This window comes from Electrona antarctica (genome assembly GCF_951216825.1).
Source record: "Electrona antarctica genome assembly, chromosome: 13".
NCBI lineage: Eukaryota > Metazoa > Chordata > Actinopteri > Myctophiformes > Myctophidae > Electrona > Electrona antarctica.
In genome coordinates this window covers 9547939-9571950 of record NC_136794.1, presented here as the reverse complement: position 1 = coordinate 9571950, position 24012 = coordinate 9547939, and the positions used below count along the sequence as shown (strand labels likewise).

General features: G+C 41.8%; 5 protein-coding genes across 24 annotated transcripts in view; 2 read left to right on the top strand and 3 right to left on the bottom strand.

The window, feature by feature from the left end:
* Positions 1–916: 916 nt before the first annotated feature.
* On the top strand, positions 917–2929 carry acod1 (aconitate decarboxylase 1; the record flags this gene model as incomplete). Its single annotated transcript, XM_079518707.1, has 5 exons — positions 917–928; positions 1075–1236; positions 1342–1431; positions 1632–1831; positions 1999–2929. 5 exons carry the CDS (start codon positions 917–919, stop codon positions 2927–2929), a joined length of 1395 nt encoding a protein of 464 aa, XP_079374833.1.
* Positions 2930–3366: 437 nt separating this feature from the next.
* Positions 3367–5924, bottom strand: LOC306935890 (glutamine amidotransferase-like class 1 domain-containing protein 3, mitochondrial). Its single transcript, XM_079519194.1, has 4 exons — positions 5640–5924; positions 4428–4599; positions 4047–4245; positions 3367–3938 (listed from the first exon to the last, which is right to left on the bottom strand). The coding sequence occupies exons 1-4, from the start codon at positions 5745–5747 to the stop codon at positions 3743–3745; spliced, it is 675 nt and encodes a 224-aa protein (XP_079375320.1). The 5' UTR covers positions 5748–5924; the 3' UTR covers positions 3367–3742.
* Positions 5925–6326: 402 nt separating this feature from the next.
* Positions 6327–15181, top strand: cln5 (CLN5 lysosomal BMP synthase). 2 transcript variants are annotated; one of them, XM_079519191.1, is made up of 4 exons: positions 6327–6511; positions 6925–7099; positions 7199–7424; positions 9473–15181. In XM_079519191.1, exons 1-4 carry the CDS (start codon positions 6405–6407, stop codon positions 9958–9960), a joined length of 996 nt encoding a protein of 331 aa, XP_079375317.1. In that variant the 5' UTR covers positions 6327–6404; the 3' UTR covers positions 9961–15181. The 2 variants fall into 2 exon arrangements, with proteins under 2 accessions (XP_079375317.1, XP_079375316.1); XM_079519190.1 differs by having other exon boundaries at positions 6925–7111.
* A 734-nt stretch (positions 15182–15915) lies between these two features.
* Positions 15916–21456, bottom strand: fbxl3a (F-box and leucine-rich repeat protein 3a). The gene is made up of 5 exons (XM_079519189.1): positions 21207–21456; positions 19127–19505; positions 18461–18583; positions 18063–18234; positions 15916–17420 (listed from the first exon to the last, which is right to left on the bottom strand). The coding sequence occupies exons 2-5, from the start codon at positions 19502–19504 to the stop codon at positions 16780–16782; spliced, it is 1314 nt and encodes a 437-aa protein (XP_079375315.1). The 5' UTR covers position 19505; positions 21207–21456; the 3' UTR covers positions 15916–16779.
* A 970-nt stretch (positions 21457–22426) lies between these two features.
* Positions 22427–24012, bottom strand: part of mycbp2 (MYC binding protein 2) — a 104672-nt gene continuing 103086 nt past the window's right edge. For all 19 annotated transcript variants that reach the window (XM_079518776.1, XM_079518789.1, XM_079518788.1 and 16 more), the window contains one exon: positions 22427–23804. In XM_079518776.1, coding sequence (XP_079374902.1) covers positions 23689–23804 — 116 coding nt within the window. In that variant the 3' untranslated portion in view covers positions 22427–23688. The remainder of the gene's footprint in view (positions 23805–24012) is intronic.

The window sequence follows — 24012 nt, the reverse complement described above, 5'->3', positions numbered from 1 at the left end:
GCTTTTCAGCATCTTTGGGACAGAGTTTGACAATGAACTTCCTGAGGTGTAAAGTTCAAGGGGTCAATTCGGGGTCAAGGTTGGAGACTATATAGCAGAGTTGCTCAGAGAGTGTCTACCTGCATGGAGACCCAAAAGATCTATATCTGGACACATGGACATTACTTTGGAGGCGTAGGCAGACCTATTAGTCGTTTTTTACTTGACATTGAACAAGCAATGTAAGGATATCCAGCTGTTTGAAACCTGGGGAAATAAAATAAAACGTCTAGTTGTCACATGTTTGCATTGGGGTTTAGTTGTCTCATTTCCCTATTCAAAAACTCCCTATTAACAAAGCTTTCATTTCCACCCAAAATGGTTCCTCTTTTCGCCAAGATCCTTTTTATGGAGATGAGGTTTTTGATCGTTCACTGGCACTGCATTATGCATTTTGTAATTATAGTTTATACGGTACCTTTCCAGTTATCCATGCTTTTATCACCTCCCAGTTGGACTTCTGTAACCCCCTGTTGTTTGGCGTTGACTCAGTCCACCCTTTCCCTTTCTTTATGGTTGGTGCATGGTCAAAATGCAGCTTCTATCTAGACTTTTAAGTGGAACAAAAAAAAAGGGAACATTATGTCCTCTGTTTTGGCCCAACTTTGGTTACCAGTGAAAAATACTGTACAGTAGAATAGAAAAAAAATGCTCTAGCTCCACAATACATCCACAATGATATACTGTACAGTATATAAAAAAAATAAAAAAGCATTTAATTTGATTCCTCAGCCCTGTCACCAGCCAATCAAGCTCATAGTGAAACTTCCTACTTCTTCTCAACATGCCTGGATTTGGTCATTCTGGAAAGTTGATACAAATTGTATAAAAGTGAACTCCCAATTGTCAGTCGTTACAATACTGGTGAGAGAGAACAATGCTACGCAAGGTATTTATCGTCCCATTATTAGTGGCATATCTTTTCAGCACGGACCATAGAAATAACAACTTGATATTGCCAAGACAACATGGCAACATGGCAGTGAATTCAAACACAGGTAAATGATGTAAATTGTGTTATGTTTGTGGTCACAGGGTATCACAGAAAGCTTCGGAGCAGCCATCTCTGGTCTGAATGCATCTCAGCTGACAGATGAGGTGATTTCTAGGAGCAAAAGGATGATGCTGGACACTCTGGGTGTGGGGCTACTTGGAACTAGGACATCTGTCTTCAACAAGACTCTTCACTACAGCCAGGTAAAGTATACAGTGTGTGTGTGTGTGTGTGTGTGTGTCCATAATTTACACCATTTTGCATGTGTAGCATTGTTTCGTCTAATATTTCCTCCTGTCTAATAACAGCTATACAGGTCTGATAGAAGCAGCAGTGTCTGGGGGAAACCAGGAGTGTCTCTTCCTCCTCACTATGCTGCCTTTGTCAACGGTGTAGCGGTAAGGAAGATTGTCTATTTACTCTATTATAATACCTTAATACAGGACACCTAGAATAGATCTGAGGAAATCGTCAACATTTTTGCACCAGTTTGATCTCTGATAGCCACTAATATCATCCTAATGGATAATTCAAAAAATGAAAATAAAAACATTGTTAGACTCTGCTCAATTAACGCTGGGGATTTTACTATGTGTAGGTGCACTCTATGGATTTTGATGACACTTGGCACCCTGCTACACACCCATCAGGAGCAGTGCTCCCTGCCCTGTTGGCATTGGCAGAGACCCTGCCATACCAGCCCTCTGGACTAGACTTGCTGCTGGCCTTCAATGTTGGTATTGATGTCCAGGGCAGACTCCTCAGATTCTCAAAGGAAGCCTACGACATTCCCAAAAGGTGAGGCCTGGTTCAGCTATCTATTCCCACTCACTTGAGTTGAATTATCAATACTCAACTATTTGATAAATCATGTACATTTGCATCTGAAGCAATGCATCATTCACTATAGATTAGAATCACATTCTAATCTGGACATCTTTCTCACTCCTTCCCAACGCTCTCAGATTCCACCCTCCTGCTGTTGTGGGGGTGATGGGAAGCGCTGCAGCGTCAGCTAAGCTCATGGGCCTGTCCCCAACCCAGTGTGCCCATGCCCTGGCTATTGCAGCCTCTTCCGCTGGGGCTCCATTGGCCAATGCTGCCACCCAGACCAAACCTCTTCACATTGGGAATGCTGCACGGAGAGGCCTGGAGGCAGCCCAGCTGGCATGGATGGGACTAGAGGGGAATCCAGGTATCCTAGATCTGGAGTCTGGTTTCGGAGTTTTTTACGCAGACTACTGTCCATCAGAGCTGGTTAGCTCTGTCGCTGGTGGGTTCAAATGGACTTTGGAAGAGCAGAACATCGCCATCAAACGCTTCCCTGCCCATTTGGGAATGCACTGGGTTGTGGATGCAGTGCTGGCAGCCAAAGATAAGCTTAAAAGCCAAGGTAGAATATTGGAGCCCAGTCAAATCAAGAGGGTGGTCCTTAGAGTACCTCCCTCCAACTATGTCAATTGTCCTTTCCCAGCCACAGAACATCAGGCCAGGCACTCATTCCAATTCAATGCCTGTTCAGCTCTGCTGGACAACCAAGTGACAGTAGACTCTTTCACTAGAGCTCAGATGGAAAGGCCCGCTCTGAAGGAGCTCCTCTCCAGAGTGGAGCTGGAGAACCCTGCAGATAACCAGCCCAACTTCAACAAGATGTACTGTGAGGTTGAGATAGAAACAGAACAGGGACAGAGTTGTACAGCCAAATGTGATACTTTTTATGGCCACTGGAGGAAGCCCCTGAGCCAAGAGGATCTAGTAGGGAAGTTCAAGGACAATGCCTCTGTGGTATTGTCCATGGAGGGGGTGGAAGGAGTAGTTGATATGATAGGAAATATAGAGAGGAAAAAAGATAACTCGGAACTGTTTTCATATCTGAAAATGGTAGGAAATCTATAAGTTAACATATATCATGAAAATGAAAACCTTTTTTTTTTAATGCAAATTAAAGTTTTTTGTGTGTAGCCTATACATTTAGTAAAGGTTTTAATGTCTCAGCCTTCTGTAAATGTTATCTGTCGATTGCCACGGCTTGAGAGAACCGATTTAAAAACCGCCAAATATCTTGATCATTATTGTTCTGTGAATAAAGTTCTGTGAGATGCAATTTCAGTTTTTTTTCCCTCCTTCTTGTTCATATAACTATTTATGCAAAGTTCACTGAGGTGAAACAAATGCCAGTCCTATTGAGGTGCAGTGCAGGCCAACGGTAACATACAACTATATTGCTGTTACATTCATCCACCATGGATGAGGTAAGGTACTGCATAATATTGCATTTTATTGGGAAGTGCTTCTTGCAATACAAAAACACCCGTTTGGGGGAATACAATAAATATAATGAACAGTTGCCAGGGGTCAGGAGGACACAGCAGCTGCCGGAGATTTTTATTCAATTGTGATCAGAATTCAAGGTATTTTACAACATAAATAAACCTCTGAGAGCACAGCAGTGGTAGTATATGTACACATTAACTGGTGGCTTACATTTGATTTGACATCTAGCTTAGTCAAACTGGCTTGGTAAATCTACACGCTAAATAAAACTAAGTGCTCTCTGGGGGACATGTTTTCCAAGGGTTTCCTAATATGGTATTATTTCATTAACACCTCTATAATTCATTAGAAATCTATAGCACATGAACATTTTTAGTAGTGAAAATAAGAGGCTACATTTCTCTTTCCAACCATTGAGTCACACTCACAACTACATCAGGCAAGTCTCAGCACATCCCGCACCATTGCTCCAATTCCATCGGAGATCTCGTGGAGGGGGGCGTTGCACATGAAGGCACAGGTGGTGACTACCTTGTTCTTCTCATCCACGTGGCTCTCACTGACACTCTTGCTCACATGCTTGCAGCCCAGCTGGTTGATGGCCTCTGCGGTGTCAGTAGTCCCTGGATACCTGTGGACAGGGAATCGCAATACAAATCTAGGACAGTGCTTGCCAGCACTAACAAGCGACACTATTGTGCAATGACGTGTGAATTGAAGTTTCAAGTATGTGACTCACTTCTCATCATTCTCAAGCCCCACAGTGACCTCACAGCCGGGGAACACCTTGGCAGCCAGAACAGGGGAGATGCAGCAGAGACCTATGGGTTTTCCCTTGCTGTGGAATGCCTGTAGGGTCGCCTTCACCTCCTCATTTACAGAGCAATCCTTCCCTTGCACTGCCCAGGTACACAGGTTCTTAGCTACCCCAAAACCACCTGTTTAACACAGAAGCATAATGTAGGAGAGAGGAAAGACATAAGTAATGATGTCAGCAAATCATAAATAAGTTCCATTTATGCGGGACATATCACCCACAGAGGAAATTAAATATGCTTTTAAGCACAGTAACAACCCATGAAAATGTGTGATCCTGGGTTTAGAGTAGACTTAATCAAACCTGGGTATATGATGGCATCATGGTCTTGGACACTGAGCTTAGAAAGATCCTGGATTTCCCCACGTGCCAGCCTTGCACTCTCTACCAACACATTCCTCTTCTCCTCAGTGGGGCTGCCTTTCAAGTGATCCACTACATGCATCTGATCGATGTTGGGCGCAAACATCTTTACCTGCAATTCGAAAATGTGAGATTGAGAATTCTTGCTACAAAAGCTAATATCGCCTATTAAGTGCCTATTGCTGGTTTGATGAATTCCTGTTCTGTTCGTTGGCTATATAGAAGTGTCTATTTGTACGTCTCTAAATGTTTTGATGATTTGAACATGGTGGACCCTCTTGTAAACAAGTGTAATGCTTTATTGGGTCGTCCACTCACAGTTAACAGTTTTTCTATTGAGTTTGTGCTGACATGTACTGTAATTCTGCAAACTGTTAATAAATATTTCAATCAATTAAATCAATCAAGTGTGTTTTGAACATCATAACATCCATTAAATGCAGGCATGATTTTATACAAGTCATGATGATGGTGCATAAACCTCACTCTACAGTGTACAGTTACTTCAACCAAACATTTGAATTTCAAGGACCCCCAATAACTCTAAAAGTGTACAAATGGAGCCAAATAAGGGTAATTTTGCTATCAACTTGATACCATCAAGAGTTACAGACCCTGGGGCTGTAAAGCCCAAATCACACCAAAGGGTCGGTCGGGACACGTCATATAAAATAACGGTAATGGGACGCACACGTCCAAGACTGCAGTGTGGAGAGTGTCTGAAAAACATCCAGACACTCTCCCACACTGATGAAGGCTGGATAGCCGAAACGTTTGTCTCCTGTCCAACAAATGTGCAAGAATAAATTACTGAAATGCAGTCTTGGTGTGTGCGACCCATTACCGTTATTTATATGATATGATTTGATTTGAACGGGTATCTTGAGTCAGAGCGCCGTGGTCACATGGAGAGTTTACCACATGCCAATGTGTCCCGACCCGACCCTTTGGTGTAGTTTGGGCTTAAGAGTCAATTTGGAACTTTTATTGGACAGACACCCCACTTGAAGCATTGCTATGTCCATTGTCCAAGTGTAGCACATTGATACTGTGTGAAGAGCTCATGCATGCATCATGACAATCACACTACCACGGTGCAGTAACAGCTGTGCTGTGAATCAGACATAATGTGTGAATGCAAATAAAACTTACACTTGCTCCTCCTCTGCTTAGATGGACCAGAACAGCGGAGGCCTCATGGATTTCACTGCCATCGAAAACTCCGCAGCCTGCCAACACCACAGCGACCCGCTTAGCCATAGCCTAGTACTTACTATTGTGATGATGATACAGTCACTTTTATTCACCTTTGCTAAAGACAGAAAGTCACTATACCATAGAGGTTTATTAGGCCAGCGGGTCACTACAATGTGTTGCTGTCTGTCACTGTAGCAGAGAGAGAGAGAGGGGTGAGCAATGAGCGACGGTTAAAAAATGTCCCAGTCGCCCTCTGCTGTCGCGGCAGTCGCACAACGCAGAACGCACGCACGTGTTTGTGGCACGCGCGCGCGCAGAAGGAGCCGAGGAAAATAATTACATTTAATCATTTATTTTATAAATACATAAAATAATTTCAATTAATTTAATGTATTAATTTTTATTTAGAGGATGAAATGATTGAAATCCATAATGCCTTTACTGGGAATTGATCATCCTGATTTTTTGTAATTAAAATATCAAAAGTAAAACTGTTTAATAGGAGTGCCTATGGATAATTAGTACATTTCATAATATATACACACAATACGCAGAGCCGCAGACAGTCAATCATGTGATATCTAATTATCAACAAAACCACGTGACCGCACGTCATGTGCAACTACTAGGAAGTATCTCAGAAAAACATGTCGTCCTGAGTTGTGCTCTTTGGTTGTGCTGTCTGCTGTGGAAAAGTTGTGTGCAAGAGGAGGCTCTACAATGAGACACCTGGAGGCTGTTCTGTTTTTATTGTACCTCATCTTCGGTCATGTTGTCGCATATGTCGGGAATGTCCATCGACAGCAAGAGTGGCCCGTTCCGTACAGGTACGATGCAATGCAAAACACAACTCCACCATACTACGATCGAGAGAAAATTTGAACTCTCGTAGATCATGTATTTATCGATTCTGACAAATGTCAGAATCGATAAATACATCTACGAGAGTTAAGTTTTTGGGCTATGCGAGAGTGTACAAATGGAACGTAATTTACTGGTTCCATTGATTTGTACACTCCCCAGAGTTAAAATGAATACCATCATCCTTTCAATCATGTGATAAGAGCCTGCCATTGTGACGTTAGAATAACATTTTAACTCGTAGGGGAATCTCGTGGTTCTGCTTTTTGTCTGTCCAACACCGTGCTGCTGCTACTACTACTACTAATACTGACTGACATGCATACTAACCTGGCTGGCTTCATGACTTTACAATGTGTGACTGGCATTTCTTGGACAGGCGGTTTGATCATCGCCCAGATGTGGACTCCTATTGTCAGGCTCTGTACCCCTTCTGCCCGACTGGTGACAGAGATGGACGCATACCCTACGTGAGGGACTACGATGTCATTTCAGTGTATCGACTTCAAGCACCAGTTTGGGAATTTAAGTATGGAAATGTGTTGGGGAAACTTGTGAGTAGAAAAGTAAGGAGGAAACAGCTATTTATATTTCTCTCTCTCATATGATCCACCAATACCGAAGTCAAAATTGTATCTGTTTTTCATTAACAGCATATAATGCATGATGCTGTTGGCTTCAGCAGTTCTGATTGGCGGACCAACTATACCATGGAGTGGTATGAGCTATTTCAGTTGGGCAACTGCACCTTCCCTCACTTAAGACACAAGATCGACCCACCTTTCTGGTGCAACCAGGGAGCTGCATGCTTCTTTGAGGGAATTGATGACATACATTGGTCACAGAATGGCACTTTGGAGAAAATAGGAGAAATCACTGGTAAGAATGTGTATGGTATTGTCGAGACTCAACAGCTTAAATGGCAAGCCTTTACTGTTCCTAATATATATAAACGACATGACATCAGCTTGTGACTGCAACTAGTTCCTGTTCGCAGATGACTCAGCACTGCTGGTCTCGGACAGGAACAAATTGCAGGTTGAAAAGGCCCTCAGCTCTGAACTCTGCACCTGGCTCGCTGATAACAAACTATCTTTACACCTGGGAAAAACTGAATCCATTCTTTTTGGATCAAATAGTAATCTCAGCAAGGCAGATGGCTTCTTGGTTAGAGTGGGTGACAATAATATCACACGAAAATATGAAATTACCTACCTAGGTTCCATCCTGGAGGCAAATCTTTCCGGTGATAAAATGGCCACCAACGTAATCAAAAAAGTCAACCAAAGAACAAGATTCCTATACAGGATCTCCTCACTGGTCAACAAAAACACCTCGAAGACCCTAACAGGACCCCTCGTACAAGGTTTCTTCGACTATGCATGCACCTCTTTGTACCACAGCACCTCAAAGGCCCTCGAAATTTAAAAAGATTCTTCTAAATCCTCCTTCTGAAATAAATATTTTCACAATTTTTCAAAAATAGCAGACCTACAAGCTTGTTGAGCTTTTTTCAATAGCTATTTTTCAATAGCTAAATTATAACATAATGTTTAAAACACCAAAAGGGGTTCCCGCCCAAAATGGGTTAAAACAAGGCTCTAGACTTCCCAAAACAAACTTCCGGGCTACTACTGGGCCTCACCCCCCTGAACCCACCTCACCACTGCCCACTTTGACAGGCTGGAATGGCTTAGGGTTGACGACAGAGTACAGCATCTTGCAATGGGTCTGGTCCACAAGATTCGATACACCACCAAGATACCCATGTACCTGTCTAAATACTTCCTTAATGTCAATGAAGTCACACCAGAGGGAGTTCAACAAACCATGTGCAACCCAGATTCGGGGGGACAAGGGACTAAATTAATTTTGCTCCTATGCCACACAAATGTGGAACGCCCTACCAACTGTCATTAAGACATGCAAATCCCATGACTCCTTCAAAACTGCTCTCAAAGGGCACCTACTGTATGGACGGCTGCAATTCGAAACTGGCCCCCGTAAAACCTGAATCCCCCACCCACCCCTTTTTCCCCTCACTGTATATGTTTTCCCCCCTTTTAACCAGTTTTTGGTTACCGGTATATAGAAGTGTATATTTGTACGTCTCTAAATGTTATGATGAATTGAAAATGGTAAACAAGTGTAATGCTTTATGGCCACTCACAGTTAACAGTTTTTGTATTGAGTTGTGCTTGAATGAACTGTAATTCTGCAAACTGTTAAATACTTCAATCAATCAATCAAAAAAGCAGATTTTTTTTAGAGGCACTATTGACTAATGAACTCTTGTGGGTCACATTAAAGTATGCTGTTCTTGTGTATTGACAAATTAATTATATTGTTTTAAAGAACCATACATTCCTTTGATGTATCTTTGATGATATTGCGGGAGTTGCGGGTCGTCCAATGATCCCTGGGTCGGCAGTTCGAATCCCGGCTCCTCCTGTCCACATGTCGAAGTGTCCTTGGGCAAGACACTAAACCAAACATTGCCTCCAATGAGTTGGACGGTGTGAGCTTGCCACCATTGGTGCGTGAATGTGGGAAGTGAGGATGCTGGCGTCAACTGTTCGCCGCTTCACCTCCCAATCTATGAATGAATGAACCATTGTAAAGCTCTTTGAGCACTTGGAAAAGCGCTATAAAATGCAATTCATTATTATCATCTGTCAAACGGTGCCATTTTGGTATCTTTGAGGTAAAGAGCAGCTATTATACTATGTGAGATTTCAGGGACAGCTATGGGGCTATCTTTGGCTGATGCCGTTATCCTCGGCTTTTAATAGAGCAGAGGATAGGAAGCTTCAGCCAAATGCACAGTGGGTCTTTACTCTTTGGCTGAGACTGACCATTAATCAATAGTTTTTTCTTTCCGTTTATACAATTCAACCAGTATAAAGCCATTCATTTTCCTTTCCCAGGGACCCAGTTCAGTGACATGGCCCACTGGGTGCACAACGACAACAGGACTGGGATCTACTATGAGACCTGGACAGTAAGATCTGATCCCAGTCCCAATGCCACAGTTTGGTTTGATTCATATGACTGTTCCCAGTTTGTCCACCGTACATATAGGAAACTGGCTGAGCTGGGAGCCAAACTCTCAAGTCGATCCCAGACCAACTACACAAAGATCTACCTATACAGTGGCGAACCCGTCTACCTGGGCAATGATAGCACCATATTTGAACACCCTGCCATGAAGAATCTGGCGACAGACATCCGTAAATTTTACCACAACTTCCGACCGCACCAATCCTACATAGACTTTGCCATCAGTTTAATGGAGGCCTATGAAACGGTTGCATTGGAAAAGAGGTTCTACCTTTACTACAACTTTGAGTACTGGCTTCTGCCAATGAAATCTCCCTATGTGCAAATCACATTTGAGGAAGTGCCTTTACCCTAATGTACAGTACAATATTTTCTTTACATGTGAGATCATGAACAATAAATCAGGAAAGCAATTAACTCATAGAAATCTTATCAGTATTTTCCCCCCAATTCTGTTCATTTTCCACCTGCTCTTAGTTTCACATTTGAGAATTAACAAGGGCAACCTACTGTATGTACAGTATTAATACTTAACTTGTGTCATCAAGACAACTTAAAGTTGCAGTATGTAACTCTTTTTATTTTATTTTATTGAAAAGGATTTCAAGGATGCACAACTCCTTTTTCTACACCAGATTTGAACCCGTTTTAAGTGCTGACATTTTTACCATTGAGCTCATTTACCATCAGGTCAGATTCTGTGTCTCGCTGAAACATGACCTTGGACACAAAATGTCTCAATAGAAGAGCAGGAGACAAAATACAACATCTGTCATCACTTTAATTTGTATGATGAATAATTACGTTGTTTGGTAATTTCGGTCTATTGTTAATAATTTACTTTTAATTGTACAATATGTCAGCTAATATATATATACTTTATATATCTAATATATAAAGTTCACTCATGTAATGTGTTATGATCTGACAATAGTTTGAGTCATTGCAGACAGTGAATCCTTTGTGGACAGAATACATTTAAAGTTTAAACTGAGCCAGGTCTATTAAACAACATCTCTAATTATTATGCCTTCTGCTGGTCTGCATGAAGGATTTTTGTTTACAAAGCCTACATTTTAAATGACCAATAAACTTGAACTTGAACTTAAATGTTCAATAACAAAAGCAAATGCATTATTAATTGCAATTCGTTTTATTTTATTTGACAATTAATCAACTAAAAGGTCATGATTGTGACAGCTCTAATGTGTTTAGGTTTTAACTAAACACTTAAATGTACAGCGGGCTTGTTTTTTTTTCCTTCTATACCATTGCATATAAATCATGTTAAGCATGGCCAACATGATTTATATCCAAAAAGAGAAATTTGGTGTCTCCTCCTTAAGCCCTATTTTAAAAACGGTCAAAATATCCGATCTATAAACTCACTACGCAATTTGTGAGCTGTTTTTCTTTTCAACTGAATTCTGGGGAGCATATAAAACCTCTAACCAGAGGGGGAGACCGACTCAGAAAACCTAACCAACGGGAAACCTTTTGGATCCACTCCCTGGATGCGCTCAGTCCTCCGGGGTTAAACAAGGACATTGACTTTGTGTTTTCTTTAAAGTTATATTTTGCATTTATTTCTTTGATTTGTTTTCTATTACTTATTATTGCTGCATCATGTTTTTTTTTCTTTCTTTCTTTGAAATGTACCGTCCTATTTTCTTTGTTTTTGTGCTTATTCTTGTTTTATTACCTATGATAATTTGCTCATCAGTCTTCAGAGCTCACGCACGTGCACGCACGTGCACAAACGTGTGTAGTTCTGGGTGTGTTCACACACTAATGCTGATTGTTTGACTGGCCTTTCTCAGTATATATGGACCTGTGTTTGCTTGTTTTTCTTCATACCTGCCCTGATGACACCTGTGAGACGAAACATGTTGGCTGTTTTGAACTTTTCTGAATAAAGTACCTTGATTTTTATTTACCCTCTCCTAATTTTTACCTTTGAGTGCTCGGATCGCCGCCTTTATTTCTAGTATTCCAGTCCCACGGATCTTTGTAGCACCAGTCCACTTTATTTTTTACTTTTATTGCTCCTCCATCGAGCACCTGGTTGACAATGTCGCTCTGAATTCTGGGGATATTTTGAAAATGTCTTATTCTTTTGGAAAATGAAAAAAGAAAAAAAGGGTTGTGGGTATTTATTTGAATAGTTGTGGAAATTGTTTGATAAAATGTAGGAAACATTTTGTTTTGGATATTTAAATGATTGTGACCCAAAGTATGCAAACCATTGCCATAATGGTTCAAATTACAGAAAAGTGGAACAGCATTGTAAACATACTTTCTTTCAATGTCTGAGCTTTTATTACAGATGGACTGAGTTATGTGACATATATTTACTTGTTTTTACTTAGTAAAATGTTGACTGCTGACTTCAGTAGATTTGAAGATGTAAATCTCCATTGTTCCATACATCAGTCAATATTCTTAATGGTAATCATTTTAAAACATGTCTGGAATATATTCTTGTAAAACATTTTTGATCGTGTGCTCTTTTTATTACCCAACATTTGATTGCAGTGACTGGACGATAACAATCACACATTTATTTCAAGATCACATGTCCAAAGCAATATTCTCATTTCAAGACAGGTAACCAATGAAGCCAAGTAGACAAAGCAAAACTAAGAACAGCATTGTCTCAGTTCACTTCACTCCTAATTTAAAACATGGGATTGTAATTTATTTATCTGACCAGGGCCATCTTAGTGATTAAAGGCAAATAATTTTCCCTCTCGACTATTGAGATGTCCTCTTCCATATACAAAAGAAACCAAGGTAGTTGTGTTTGTTCACTGCAAAACAGTAATTTGGAAATTCTGTAACTATAGTATACTATACCCATACTATGGAGTTGAAAATAATGAGTAGGGTTATCTACCGAAGTGATAATGTCCCAATGGCATTAAACAAATGAGTTAAAACGCACATTCATCTGCATATCCTAATGACATGTCAGAAAGTCATTGTTTTCATACAGATTGTTACTGTACACATGACTAGTGAATACCACCAATTAACAATAAAAACAGAATCAACAGGAATTAAAACAAAAACTAAATGGCAAAACATTGAGTACAAACAGTGAGGATGTACAGCGTGTCTGTAGCAAGCTTAGTTTAAATCTGACTCACAGCACACAAAGTTGTGGACTTCAAAGTTCCAATTCCCTGGCACATTGGAAGTTGCATTACTGGCACATGACACATTTGGAAGTTCCAAATGTGTCATGTGCCAGTAATGAAACTTCCAATCCTTTTAAAAATGTAATTTAATTTAACATTTCACAGGAATTTGCTAAAACGTTTGGACTTGAACCCCTAATAAATTATATGGCAAAATCAGCTCTAGTGATTAGGTTAAAAGAAAGATCGATCCATCTAGAAAAGGATAACTCACACTCCGGCATATAAAAAACAAAAGCCATCAGTTAAGTAAACCCTGACAGAGGGCATATAGAGAAATAAGTACATTTCTATTCAAATAATCAAACACACAGCGTTTTATATACAGATGGATTGGACTTCCTTCTTAAAGGAAAAGTTTGTTTCACCTCATCCAAATTGCCAAATCTCTGCACTGAAACTTAATAGTCTACTTGCCAGCCCATAGAGCCCCATTGTGAACCCGGACATTTTGAGTACCCTAAAGTTAGAAATGTTGAGTATGGGTCCCCAGCATTTAGAAACTGCCGGATGCTAACTTGCATATGTTGGGCAATTTTCATAATTAACATAATAAGCTGGGGTACCATTAACAATTAACATCCAATATAAGTCAACATTTTCAAATTTGAATTCATAATGTTTTGACCGCGGTCGAGATCATGGATTTCACAATGCCACACCAGACTTTCCGGTCCTTCATTGCCATACCCAGTTCCTGCTTACTGATGTGTCCCTAGCAATGACATCAGGGAACGACAGTTTTCTACCTCTGGTCTGCTTTGAGACAGGATTCCAGAGAAGGGAAGATATAACCTCATTGTCAGCTCTGTAACAGTGGCCGGCAAACTGTGTTCTTCTGGATCGGACTAGTGAAGAAACACGGGGAAGTTTGCCGTATATTAGATTAGTCGATGGGTGGCTCTTCCAACACAGATTTTGCGCTCTCATTAGAAGGCGGGTGTATGTGCCATCCAACCGTTAATCAAATTTCTTTGAAAGTGTCCATGTCTCAGAGCCATGGAGTAGAATCGGCTCAACGGTCATCCTAAATATTTTTACTTTGAACATCTTACTAAGCTGGGATGACCAGATGTTAATGCATGTCATTGCAGGCTGCCCAGACCATCCCCTTCCTAGTTTGAAAGTCCTTTTGGGAAGAAGATACTACTACTCAAAATATCCGGGTTCATATTCTGGCAAGTAGACTATAATGGATGTTGGGAGCCGAACAGCGATGTCGGCAATGTCATTTCCTCTCCTGTATGTGATGCAAATGTGGGCGAATAGGAAGGATATGTACGACAGTCGAGGTTCAGAGTTTAGCAGGCAAATAGCATAAGACAAAAATGAAACCTAGTTTATATATTATATTATATATATTTAAAATTATAAGCTTCGACACACCTGAATTGCAGAATTTGAAATCCCGGCCCGGAGCAAATTGCAACATCAAGTAGTGCCAAGTAGGCAGTTACTATCGTTATTAAATGAAAACAAAGCAATCTGTCCACAGTTGTCAGACTTCCTGACATCTACCACCACATTCTGCCATTATGTAGCATCAGTATCTACACATGATTCATGCAATTCTTGATTATTGCTTGATTTTAGTTAGTTTACAATACATGTGTCCTGGGTGTTCATATTATATAGCAAATTCCAAATAATAGAACCACGGTCCAAATGAGACATAGGACGGAAAGAGATCCCCCTTTGCTTTCATCTGGCATTAGATATTGCACAAACAAGTTACTGAAGTTGCTTGCAACAGCTGTCATTTGGTATTCACCTAAGGCTTAGTAAAACGGTATGTACCCATCGGTAAAGCTGGGTACTCTTTTTTTTTTATTATCACATAAGCCACTTTTGTTAAAATAAGTGTTAAATAGCTCTATATTCTGTTTCTCCAGCTCTAAACAGTCAAATGAAAATGCCTTTTCAAGTCTGGATACGAATTTTATCCAATCAGGAGAGCGAACTATAGAGGGTATGTGCAACATTGCAGATGTAAGGCCATCTTGAATTATCCTCTTTCTGCAAAGTTTTTGTTTTATAAAAAATCACCATAGACATGTTATGAGCTACTTTCTATCAAGAGTTTGAAAGTGCTTGCTTTTAATAACGCAGCATCCTGTTGACTCCTGAATTATGTGCGATTTAGAAACGCGTGATAAGCAGGACTGTTGTGTTGAGTGATGTCCAACCAGTGCTTCCAAACTCCAATGCTCCATGCTGCTCAATGTTTCGCCACTCAGTCTAGATGAGGGGGATGTGTCCCGGTGGGAAAGTGATGCATGTGCATTGTGGAAATTGTAAGTGTGGTTGCTAAGTACAGTATGATGATGATGTATAGAGTAAACCCACATGACGTCACCAAGGGGCGGAATAATACAACTAAAACCACTTGGGGTCTATAAATAAAGTCGGGCAATTCTTAGTATGGTTGCCCTGTTAGGCAACCGCGCTAATTAGATGACACAAAGAAGTGAGCATGAATTGCACAAAATTGTAACACTAAAAATGAATAATAAATAAATAGGTACTCTCCTGATAAACTGAAATTGGTATCCCACCTGAAAATAGCTGATGAGACGAGGAAGAAAATAAACATTTTGTTCTAACCAAAAAATATCACTTACACCAACTACCTTTACGTAAAAAACAAATCTGCTTTAGCAGGGAGAGAGGGCGAGCGGGGGGGGGGGGGGGGGGGGGAACTGTACACCTTCATTTCACAAATATATTGGCTTAAGCCTTCTATACACATGCTTTCTACTCTGAACCTACCACCATAATGTTTCCACAACTAAAATACAGAAAGTCTACTGAGCCTGGCTGAGGAAATAATTATAATCGGCGGGCGGGCGGCGGCGGTGGCTCAGGGGTAGAGTGGCTGGATGGTAACCGTGAGGCTGCCAGTTCGAACCCGGGCTCCCCCAGAGTCACTGTCGAAGTGTCCTTGAGCAAGACACTGAACCCCTAATTGCTCCTGATGCTAGTAGTTGGTGCCTTGCACGGTTTCCGCTGCCATCGGTGTATGAATGTATGTGTGAATGGGTGAATGTAATGCATCTCTGTAAAGCGCCTTGGATGAAGGCGCTATATAAATGCACCATTTACCATTATTTTTTCAACAAATTTGAATAAGGAGTACGAAATAACCGAATCGCTGAGTTTCCAACAGCCACGTGTTTTACAAAACACTGCCAGCTATACTATCAGCGGCGTCGAGTCCGGGGGTGCTTGAGGGCTGAAGCACCCACTGACACAATGGGTGCGTTCGGAAATAGCGCACTGAGCGCACTGTGCAATGCAAAATAATAGGCGAGTGCGCTCCCGCACTGGGGGGGGGGGCAGGGCGGGAGGACACCCACTGCCGTTATAAGAACTTTCCGCACCTGAGCTACATAGTACATACCATGTACAAATAATATTGTAGTTGTTCAAAATCTTAGCCGTTATCACTTATCAGACAGAATTGAAGTCACCCGAGTGGTAGTGTCACTACAAGCAACGTACCCAAACCCCCAAATGACTCCACCATGTATGAAAAAGGAGATTCAAATATATTATATATATATCATGGATATATAACTGGACAATGGACATTGTAGTTCATTGTAGTTCTAGTCCATGAAATTCAATTTACAAACTTGTAAAAACTTTTTTTTAAATGTTTTACCCCCACAAAATATGAATGAGCAAGTCTAACTAGTTCTATCTCAGGAGGAGCCAACAGTGAGAGGCTTATTATGCGTTTGTATTTCTTAATAACAATACTAAGAAAGACGTTGGTGAAGTAAAACAGGGCATTTCTGCCCTATCAGGCTCCAGAGAGAGAGAGGGAACCAGTGACAATCTCTGCCCTATATGAAGTTCAGCAAGTGTGTGACCCCCATGTTACACTGCTGATCAGTCAGTGGTCCTTTAGTGCAAACATGTGGACCATGAAAGTGAGTGTGCTGAACTACGGTTGCCTCTGTGGCTTTGCTTTACCACGTGGGCATCATGTCTGGAAACCAGACCCGGCCCAAGTGCTTAGACACCTCCCAGTGGATTTCTTCTAAGGAGTACTTGTGGTCAGGGATGAGCACTTCTTCCATGATGGACAGCTGGGACAGCCTGCGGCCGCACATCTTGACAACCTCCACAAATGCGCTGCAGGACACCTCACACTCACCCAGGCCAATGGCTGACAATTGTGTGCAGCGCTTAGCGATGCGGATCAGCTCCTCGTCCAGTGGGCGCAGCCCGTTGGCACAGACCACCAGCTCCACCAGACGGGGGCAATGCAAGCCCACGCGTCCCAAGACGTCCTTGCTGACCGAGCGGCCGAAGTAGAGGTGCGTGACGGGGATCTCCTCGCAGAAGAAAGGGCCGAACTCGTCCTCGTAGAGGAAGAAGTACATGACCAGGTTGAACTTGGGCGAGTGCCGTACCATGGCGTCCCAGCTGCTCTTCTTGATGGTGTGAAAGTGCTGGCCGGGGTTCTCACTCACCACGTCGATGCGCAAGTGTTCCAAGTGAACGTGCTTCTCTGAGGAGAGGGCCAACAGGAGCTCGTCACTCAGGAGGTGGTAGTTCAACGCCAGCTCTCTCAGTCCGTGACACTGGTCAGCTACGCACAGAATGCCTAAAAACACAGAGAGCAATTATTAGGTAGGAGTAGGACCATCAAATCCAAATTCTTAAACAAAAGGGCCATAGATTCCTGGAGATACTGTGTGTGTGTGTGTGTGTGTATATATAATATACATACACACACAGGGTATGTTACAGTATGATTGAAAAACCAGTCAGATTGGGAGAAAGGAGAGTGAGTGAGAATGCTTTTTCTTTTCTGTGTTGACCTGCCCCGCCCCACGATAATTGCGTCTGAAATCTTACCTCATATGCCCGCCCCGCGGTTCAACCCGCAGGACCTGCGGGCTACAGGTCGACCCACACATCACTACTGGCTTCGACCCATTATCACAACTGACACACAGTCAGAGGATAAACAAGCATCCATATACAACTCATTCATGCTGTGTGATATTGCTAGATGAAACAAAACCATTTCCTCTCTGCACACAAGATAATTAAAGGCCACAAATAATCCACTGGATAGAAAATAAAAACACTTACTATACTGCCTTTAGGCTCAATAGTTGTGACAATAGCATGGTTTTGAATTATTCTGACATGATATGAAATCCAGGTGGAATACCTACAGTATCCATTACCACTGTGGAAAGGAAACTATCGTTTCAGTAATCCCAGATTCCCAGTGTACCTGCTGGAGACACGTGGGGGCAGCTGCTCATTTTCAGCAATTTCAGAGTGTCACTGTTGTTGGCCACCAGTACTTTCAGAGATGGGTCATCCACTGGTGTGTCGTCAATCTTCAACGATGACAGCGATTTGGAGTTGACAAACACCACTGTCAGGGCTGAGATGAAATGAGACTATAGGAGACACAACAAATAAAAATACACATTTAAATGTATAAAGATGCATACATGTTATGGCTGTACCTTGATAAAAATAGACAATGTGAGCCTGAGGTGTGGCTATGACTGGGTTTTAGCCACACCTGCATAGCACAGAGCACACGAACCTAAGAAACATAACTTCCTTCACACTATCCATTCCAGACATTGGTACATTGTTTTGTTCACTTGATAAGAATACCTTTGGCAGCTCCATGAAACTGGGTCTGGCTGTGGAGATAAGCCCCAGGGTTTTCAGTGAACAATTCACCAGCTGTGACAGAATATCACAAGCTGCTTCTGCAGACTCTGTACTGCTGTCAACCTGGGAAATACAGGAGAAAACAAATGCAGGTTTAAAAGCATCTTTATCACAAATCACTAGCCTCTTGATTTTAAAACCATAATGCTGTTGATCTTATACAAATATTAATTTCCGATTCAAATCAATACATATACAGTGCACTGGTGCATATCATGCATACATTTTCACAACTTTTAATACATTATACGGTAGCCGGAAGGCTCGCCTTAAAACATACTCGCCCTCATTTTGTCTGCCGACCGCTCGGTTGGGCGGTTCTTGTATTTGTTTTGTTTAGTGAGGATAAGGTTAGAAATAAGTTTAGGGTTAGGCATAGTCTTTACCGAGGTTAAGTTTAGGAATAGATTAAGTAATTATTTTACTGAGGTAAGGTTAGAAATAAGGTTGGTTAGGTTTAAATGTTCATGATACTGATGTTTATGTTGGAATACCAGGTAGAGACCATTCTACCGTTCCATCGGATTAACGTCAAAGCAGACTGTGTTTTGAGGCTAGCATTCTGGTATTCCATTATAAAGGTCACCAGCTTTCGCCTCGTCTCACCTTAAAGCTGACATACTGCAAGTGCTTGGAGTGCCTCTTTATGATCTGCTTGATGAGGTCAGGATGCGTGGCCTTCAGGTATGAGCTTGCCGGCTGGTTGAGTTCAAATTCAAAGCATCTCCACAGCTCTGGCATGTGGAAGGCCTGGTTCCAGGACCGACACACCTGCGAGGCATAAGCTCTGTCCAAAAGTGGAAGGAACTGGAAGATGTGGAGCAGCATCTCCTGCGGTAGCCGTGCCCAGTCGATGTCAAAGTCATTAGCCAGCTCTTCCTCCGTCTCTTCACAGGGCTCGCTCCGCATCTTCTTAGAAGCCTCTATTGAGCTCTCACTGAAGGAGCTGTCAGCATCCTCCTCGTCCCCCTTCACCCGTTTCATCCTACACACAGTACAGGATACAAACATGCCTGTGATATTCTGGTAATAAACAGTGGCAGCTTTCTACCAACTGCTGGGAGTGATAGCCAACTTATCAGCAACTGATATCTACTATGGCAAAATTGGCAATATAAACACTAAGTAACGTTAAGCTACAGCTCAATGGATGGGGTAGCGCTAGAATATCTGTGATAGTACATGCATTTCATGTATTCCATGGAATGTAGGTAATATCACAGACATTCTAGGGCTATAGGGCCCACAACACGTACTGTATCTACTGCTAGTGCTATGTATCTACAAGCTTCCAACAAACCTAACAGACTGTGGTAACCAGTTGAAAGACAGTTCCACAGTGAAGTATGTACTCTCTGCTGCCCCATCTGGCGGAGTCAGGTTATGTAATCATGCCAACCAGAGTAATCATAGTTTCACAGTGCTAACCAGTGTAAACATGCTAGTTTCACAGTGCTAACCAGTGTAAACATGCTAGTTTCACAGTAACCAATGTAAACATGCTAGTTTCACAGTGCTAACCAGTGTAAACATGCTAGTTTCACAGTGCTAACCAGTGTAAACTATTATTTATAACTCTATGGTGTAAACTATAGCTCTGGTCCATATAGCTTTTTTGATTGATTGAACATTTTATTAACAGTTTGCAGAATTACAGTACATTTCAAGCACAAACTCAATACAAAGGCTGTTAACTGTGAGTGGACGACCCAATTAAGCATTACACTTGTTTACAACAGGGTCCACCATGTTCAATTCATCAAAAATGCTCTAATGCCGTTAGAGCTATGGACCAGAGCTAGCCGCAATTTGCAACTCTAGATTTTTTTATAATGGGATGAATCTAGAGTTGCAATACCCTCCATTGACTCCCCACTCATCATTTTGCGTTTGCGATCTGCTCGTCTTAAACGACGTTAAACTCACCAACATTGCAGCTGTAGTCCAAGCTTGAATTATTCTCTTTCAATCTGCAAAGCTTGTTTTTCATAAAAATCCCCCGTAGACATGTTATGAGCTACTTTATGTCAAGAAGAAGAAATGTTGGAGTTTGGAAGCGCTCGTTTGTATTAAGGGGTCGCGCTGCTGCCTCCTGCATTATGTGCAAATGCGAAACAGATGCATGCAGGGACGTTCAGGGACTTACGACGAGCGCTTCCAAACTCCAGCACTTAGAAAAAGAATCACTTGCACAGAATGTCTTGACAGAAAGTAGCTCATAACATGTCTACGGGGGATTTTTATGAAAAACAAGCTCGGCAGATTGAAAGAGAATAATTCAAGCTTGGACTACAGCTGCAATGTTGGTGAGTTTAACGTCGTTTAAGACGAGCAGATCGCAAACGCAAAATGATGAGTGGGGAGTCAATGGAGGGTATTGCAACTCTAGATTCATCCTAGCCCGTCTCCGGACCCCCCGGGTTGAGCTCCTTTGGACCTACCTACATAAAGTCATCAAAATGTCAGAAACTTTAACGTAGGGTTCCGAAAGGAGCTAGATTCATCCCATTATAAAAAAATCTAGAGTTGCAAATTGCGGCTAGACCAGAGCTAGGTGTAAACTAGCCCTGAAACATGACTGCCATGATAATCATCATGGCAGTCATGTTTCAGGGCTAGGTGTAAACATGCTATTTCACAGTGATAAGCAGTGTGTAAGTGCATGCTACTATCCATCCTACTGTACCTGCTTGTTTACAGTCGGCTAGCTGACTTAGCTGTTAGCGGTGGAAAAATCCGATCAGCTATCGACAATTCTTCAACCCGTACCAGCGCTTCAAAAGCTCAGACGTATGAGACGCGCATCGGGCAAAAAAGTATATAAAAATACCCTCGTCGCAATTGTAAATAAACTGTAATAATAATGCAGGTCGGTTGGCCTAATTCCTTCGCGGGAGTTTAATTGGCTGAAATGGCGAAGAGTTGTTGTGACAGCAGCCAAGCATTGTGGGAAATGAAATCGGAATTCTGAAATGGCTGTGTCGCACTTAACCCATATGACTCAACCTCGACGTTCCATTTACTGTCTAGTGCTCAGATCCGGACTAGAGCCCGCCTACTACATACGGTAATGCGCACACACACGCACAGTTTCCGTATCCGCTCTATACCGGATATGCAACATGCAAAGTGAATTGAGCCTGATAGTTACAGTAGTTTGGGACGAAACCCACAGGGGGTGCATACTTAGTTTAGACTAGTCATTGGTTAGACATGGGTTAAGGTTAGCTTTAGGTGTGCTCCCCCGTGGGAGGTTAGGGTTAGTATAGGGTGAGGGTTTGAGATAGGTTGTAGTTGTAGGACTAATGACTGGTCTAACCAATGACTAGTCTAAACCAAGTAGGCCTACTGTCTAAACTAAGTACTGCACCCACCCACAGAAGACATTTGTGCATTATATTCTCATTTGAATAATAACTAATTCATGTTTAAGACTTAATTAATGGTCGAGTATGGTTGACCCCTGGGCGGCGGTGGCTCAGGGGTAGAGTGGCTGGATGGAAACCGCAAGGTTGCCAGTTCGAACCCGGGCTCCCCCAGAGTTAGTGTCGAAGTGTCCTTGAGCAAGACACTGAACCCCTAATTGCTCCTGATGTGCTGGTTGGTGCCTTGCATGGTTTCCACGGCCATCTGTGTGTGAATGTAATGCACAATCTATGTAAAGAGGCGCTATATAAATGCAACATTTACCATTTTACCCCTGCAGCCTGCACTATATTAAAAGCCACAGATTGTATTATTTAAGGTGTTTTGTACAACAAAGATGTGGGCATCATGTCTTACCTTTACCATTACGTCTTTCACTTGAAAATCGGTAATTATTGGCAAACAATGCAGTTATTGTGACTATAGGGTATGCTTTATCATCTTTGAGGAAATGTCAAACCATAAAGAAGTGACAGTGTGTACTTTGCGAAACAGAGAACCTGGTTTATTACCATTCAACTCCATCCACCACAGATATTACAGAGCAGATTCACAAGTATAAGCTTTTTTATATAACAGCAGCTGTTTTTGTCACACTCCTTTCCCAAGACCCCCCCCCACTCCCCCTGCCTCCTAATAGGGAAAAAGCATTACAGATTCACAATGATATCAATATTTGGTGTGAACACTAGCCCTCAAAACCTTCAGTAGTCACTCCTTGAAATATTAGTGAGGAATTTCTTTTTTTTCTTCTCTTCTTTTTTTGTTACATCTAGAATGGTTTGGTACCACAATCCTTTTTTTTTACTATGGAGATTTAAATGGGGTTCATAGCCACCATCATTCACTGCAGGTGCTGGGCTCTTTAACATTTCCAAAGAGAAGTGATCTGACTGACATTTTGGAGGGGGGAACACAACTGTGTCTACTGTATAAAAATGTACAGTGGCATTTATTGACATACATTCCATAGGTTAAACAGCTGCAAGATAGGAGGCACACCCAGTATTGCACTTCATTAAAAGTTCTGGCTCAAAACATAACCCAGAATATCAAACAAAACTGAAGTGGAGAGTAGCAACTTCGGAATACAGCTATTTTGGATACTATCATTATATACAAGATTAGATAAATCGTACACTATTTTCCTCCCAAACGTGACATTCTTAACAGTCTTATTAACCAACTCCATTTAATTTTTTTGTCCGTCAACCCATGATGCACTTGACAGTGGAGAATACTGTACAGGATTACGAAAAAGTCAGTTTACATACAACATTTTAAATTTATAGTTAGGAAGCTGGAAATACGGCCTGTCTTGTTTTTTCTATCCACGTTCATCCACAGTTGCCTTTAAGCAAATTTATTTCAATGTTTAATCTTCAATATATTGTTACACTTCAGTGATCAGGAGGAGTGTAACGTCTATGGAAGCCGAGGGGATACAACGGCCGCATGCAAACACGTCACAAGTTTTTTTCCTTTTTTAATATTTTTTTCTTTTATTCGTTCAGTTTCGTCTTTATCCAAAGGAGCCGCGGCTCTTTCATGTTTATGGTAGATCCTGGACACTCGTGGTTGGTAGACGAGTGGATCTGAGGGCTTGTGGCTACGGTCGAAACCTGGTCCTGCGTCGTCCAGGGCATTCTGACAACACCGGAAGCCGAGCCCTGAGGCTGAGCTTCAGCAGCAGCCCGAAATCACAGTAGTTGAACAAGCTTTCAGTAGGGGTCTCTGGATGTCTAGAAGGTGTGGGCATTCCGGCATACTCCACAGCCCAAAGCAAACTCCTCCCCAGTGGTTGGGTGCACGACGTGCAGAGGGCACTCCGTACCCTCCAACTGCTTGCCTTTGGGACCTGTGATGGAAAGTGTGATCATGAACGCAGAAATCTGTCTGTGCGTCTTTGAATGTGTGTGTGAGCAACTGGTGTTGTTCCATGACAATATTTAACAAGATTGGACTAGTGTGATCATTGTCAGGCCCGTCGCAATTATTACATAATCGACTAATCACAATTATTTGAGATAATGTCTATTATTTCGCACAACCGTCATAATTGTTGA

Coding starts and splice junctions, on each gene's coding strand:
- LOC306935890 (XM_079519194.1), bottom strand. CDS start 5,747: ATGGCTAAGCGGGTCGCTGTGGTGTTGGCAGGCTGCGGAGTTTTCGAT. Junction 4,600..5,639: donor TAAGCAGAGGAGGAGCAAGT/GTAAGTTTTATT, acceptor TTCGAATTGCAG/GTAAAGATGTTTGCGCCCAA. Junction 3,939..4,046: donor GGGCTTGAGAATGATGAGAA/GTGAGTCACATA, acceptor CCCTGTCCACAG/GTATCCAGGGACTACTGACA.
- cln5 (XM_079519190.1), top strand. CDS start 6,405: ATGAGACACCTGGAGGCTGTTCTGTTTTTATTGTACCTCATCTTCGGT. Junction 6,512..6,924: donor GAGTGGCCCGTTCCGTACAG/GTACGATGCAAT, acceptor TTTCTTGGACAG/GCGGTTTGATCATCGCCCAG. Junction 7,112..7,198: donor GGAAACTTGTGAGTAGAAAA/GTAAGGAGGAAA, acceptor TTTCATTAACAG/CATATAATGCATGATGCTGT.
- fbxl3a (XM_079519189.1), bottom strand. CDS start 19,504: ATGAAACGGGTGAAGGGGGACGAGGAGGATGCTGACAGCTCCTTCAGT. Junction 18,584..19,126: donor TGCAGTATGTCAGCTTTAAG/GTGAGACGAGGC, acceptor TGTATTTCCCAG/GTTGACAGCAGTACAGAGTC. Junction 17,421..18,062: donor CCCCCACGTGTCTCCAGCAG/GTACACTGGGAA, acceptor CTGTGTTTTTAG/GCATTCTGTGCGTAGCTGAC.